Source organism: Dermacentor variabilis, chromosome 6 (genome assembly GCF_050947875.1).
Source record: "Dermacentor variabilis isolate Ectoservices chromosome 6, ASM5094787v1, whole genome shotgun sequence".
NCBI classification, from domain to species: Eukaryota; Metazoa; Arthropoda; class Arachnida; order Ixodida; family Ixodidae; genus Dermacentor; species Dermacentor variabilis.
In genome coordinates, this window is record NC_134573.1 from 65,877,723 (window position 1) to 65,880,606 (window position 2,884).

A 2,884-nucleotide genomic window follows, 5' to 3' on the forward strand; every position below is an offset into this window, starting at 1 on the left:
GATCCAGGGTATGCAAACGAGCAGGCACAAAATATGTTTCATTCCACTGGAATGCAGTGCTTTGGCGTACAAATAGGCGGAGCAGCCTTGCTGCGTCTATTCAAAACAGCGGGATTGATAAGTGGTTGTCTTTTACATGAGTTGAACGAGCAGCTTTATCGGCCCGTTCATTGCCGATAATGCCACAGTCAGTTGGTAACTACTGAAAAAAAGATTTCCTGTCCTTTCTCAGTCAGGTAGCGCATGACCTGTGTAATTTCGAGCACCAACTGTTAATGGACACCACGACGTAAGACTGACAGTAAACACTGCTGGGCCGTCTTCGAGTTACAGAAAATTGACCATTTGTGTTTTGGTTCGTCATTGATAAAGTGTAGCGCGACTCGAAGCGCTGCGAGTTCTGCGGCCATCGACGTTGTCAAGCGAGACTTTTTCAACCTGATAGTGGTGGCTTTGCTGAAATGACGACAGCTGCTGCACAGCTGTTCGCAAGAACGGAGTCGTCGTTGTATATACGTAATTCTCATATAATAGGAGTAAGGTAAGCTGTTTAGGATTCGGCGATAACACGCACGTCTGCTCTTTTTCCGGACGTCAGGTATTGTGAGGTTGATCCTTGGCTGAACGAGGCACCAAGGAGGAGTCGAAGGCCACGCGCCAGGTGTGAAGCAAGATGGTATAGCGTCACGGTGTGAGGATATCGTTCGGCAGAACGAAGCACGTGGTTTCTCCACAGGGAGAGAGGCTATGGGTGTTTCACCAAACGGCTGCTTAACCAAACGTCCATCGATTATGTATCTCTGAGGAAGATCAACACGCGTCGAGTTCTTTTCGGGATAACTCCACGCTCTTCAGCGAGCACTACGTCTTGCAGGCTCGCATGTGGAAGGCCCCTTTCTTGTAGGCCGTAAAGTGCCACCTTTCTGGCGTCTTTGAACTGCGGATACAACTAAGTAAAGTTTTCCAGACCACCAATGTCAACACATAAATAAAGAAAGTGGGACAGGCCATTCTGTGTGCAGAACACTGCGTAGAGGCGTAGAGGCCCGTGCGTAGGCGAGTCTAGCAGCAGAAGTATACAAGTTTTAAAAAAGTTTGTTTGGAAGCCATCAGTATAGCAAAGTAAATTTGCAACTGTATTGAACAGCCGTAAAAGCACATCTTTCACCTTTACGTGAGGCGTCGTCGCAGACTTTGTTTAAACAGGCGATGAAAGAGACTGGTTGGTAGCTGACCACAGACCATTCGTTTGCCCGTATTTTCTGTACCAGTGCTTTCGTCATAGCGCAGTAAGAAAGTATGAGCGCTTTGTTTGAAGCGGCACGTGGACAAGGCGCGTAGATACGGCATTAGAGTTTCGGAAAGTGTTTGTCACTCATGCACAAATGCCATCTAATTGTGGTCGGCTCGTGACGTTTGACGCAACACATTCTGAGCAGCACAAGACGGGTGCGCGCCAGGAAGTGCTGCTCCACCGCACAGCACGTGCCGGATCGCCCGCGGGAGTTTTCCCGCGCACGGAGGCGGCGGCGGGGCGCTTGGCGCGCGAGGAGCTGCGCCCGCGACGGGAATCCCCCTGGCGGCGCGCAAGTGGGGTTCGGCGGGAAGCCAAGAAGTGCGCGAAGTGTGGTCCGCCGCGCCGTACGGCCTGGTCGGCGGTCGTCGGCTCCTGTGGGCGCAGCAGCAGTGCCGGAGTAGGGGGGAGGGGGGCCGTGCCGCCGCGGGCGGAATGCCGGCCGCGCCATGCAGGCGCTCACGGACATGGAGCTCGCGCGACTCGAGCAAGGCGGGCCCAGGCACGGCGGCAGCCTGCTGTCGCTGCACACCAGCCTGCCGTCGAGGACGTCGCTGCTCGGCAAGCCACTGAAGGTGGGCACCCACCCCAGGGACGCAAAGTACCGCAAGAAGCAGACCTTCATGTACAATTTCCTCGAGAGGCCACGTGGATACAGGGCAGCCGCGTACCACATCTTCCTGTGAGTACGCGGCCACGGCTAGTCGTCGTCGGCGCTCCTTCTCCAACCGGAGGCCGTTGTTCTCGATCGGTCACTTTTGGGGATGCATCCACTTTCTGCGCGACGCCTCATTCGAGTGAAGAACGACTTGAACGTTGGGTCATTCAATAAACAACCACGCAGTGTGGTATCCTCGAAAGTGATCGCTCGAGGACAAGGTCCCTGCTGCATGTACAGTGCGCGTCACAATTACACGGTGCTCCCAACTTAAATGTTTTGCGATGCAGGGCAACTTGGTTGTCGAACACGCGAAGAACCTATACGACGCTACGGTAACACATAGTGCTATAGCACAAGTTCGTGTACATTCGTATCTGACCCTGGAAGCAGCACTATATAATACTGATTTGGCGTGTTTACTCATAATTGCTAGCCACTTTGGGCGGCGCAATCCAAAGTAATCCGAACGTTCACATGAGACTACTTACAAAGAAGCTCATTTGCACGCATAACGCGTTGTTGTGAGAGAAACATGACGCCAGTATGACGCCAGCCCACTGGGAAATTTTCCTCTCACTTGTTGCTGCGTGCCGACGTTTCTAGGTGTCGCGCCGAAAAAGATGCGACTTTGACCTTTAATTACCGCGCCGAGGACGGAACAATTTGAATGCTTTTTGCGTGTACGTTTGCATGTTGAATGGAAAAATGACTGCTTACAGTCGCACTTGGCTGGGCTGTACGCGCACACGCGCAATAACTTTGATGGGAGCGAAGGAAAACCGACGCTCAGCTCGCAGAGGGCGCTCGCGCAGCAGTGCCGTCGCAGTCGGCAGCAGCGGACGATCGACATAATACGCGCGCAGTGTCCAGAACCGTTATAGATTTAGCTCGCACTGTGCACGACATTGCCGAAAGAGTAGGTCAAACGG

At 53.2% G+C, this 2,884-nt stretch overlaps 1 protein-coding gene across 1 annotated transcript; it reads left to right on the forward strand.

The window, feature by feature from the left end:
* The first annotated feature begins 1,638 nt into the window (after window positions 1-1,638).
* Window positions 1,639-2,470, forward strand: LOC142584193 (potassium voltage-gated channel subfamily KQT member 2-like). The gene has a single exon (XM_075694355.1). The coding sequence runs from the start codon at window positions 1,744-1,746 to the stop codon at window positions 1,978-1,980; it is 237 nt and encodes a 78-aa protein (XP_075550470.1). The 5' UTR covers window positions 1,639-1,743; the 3' UTR covers window positions 1,981-2,470.
* The last annotated feature ends 414 nt before the right edge of the window (window positions 2,471-2,884 follow it).

Bases quoted from the DNA above. Each gene is read 5' to 3' on its own strand.
- LOC142584193 (XM_075694355.1), top strand. From the start codon at position 1,744: ATGCAGGCGCTCACGGACATGGAGCTCGCGCGACTCGAGCAAGGCGGG.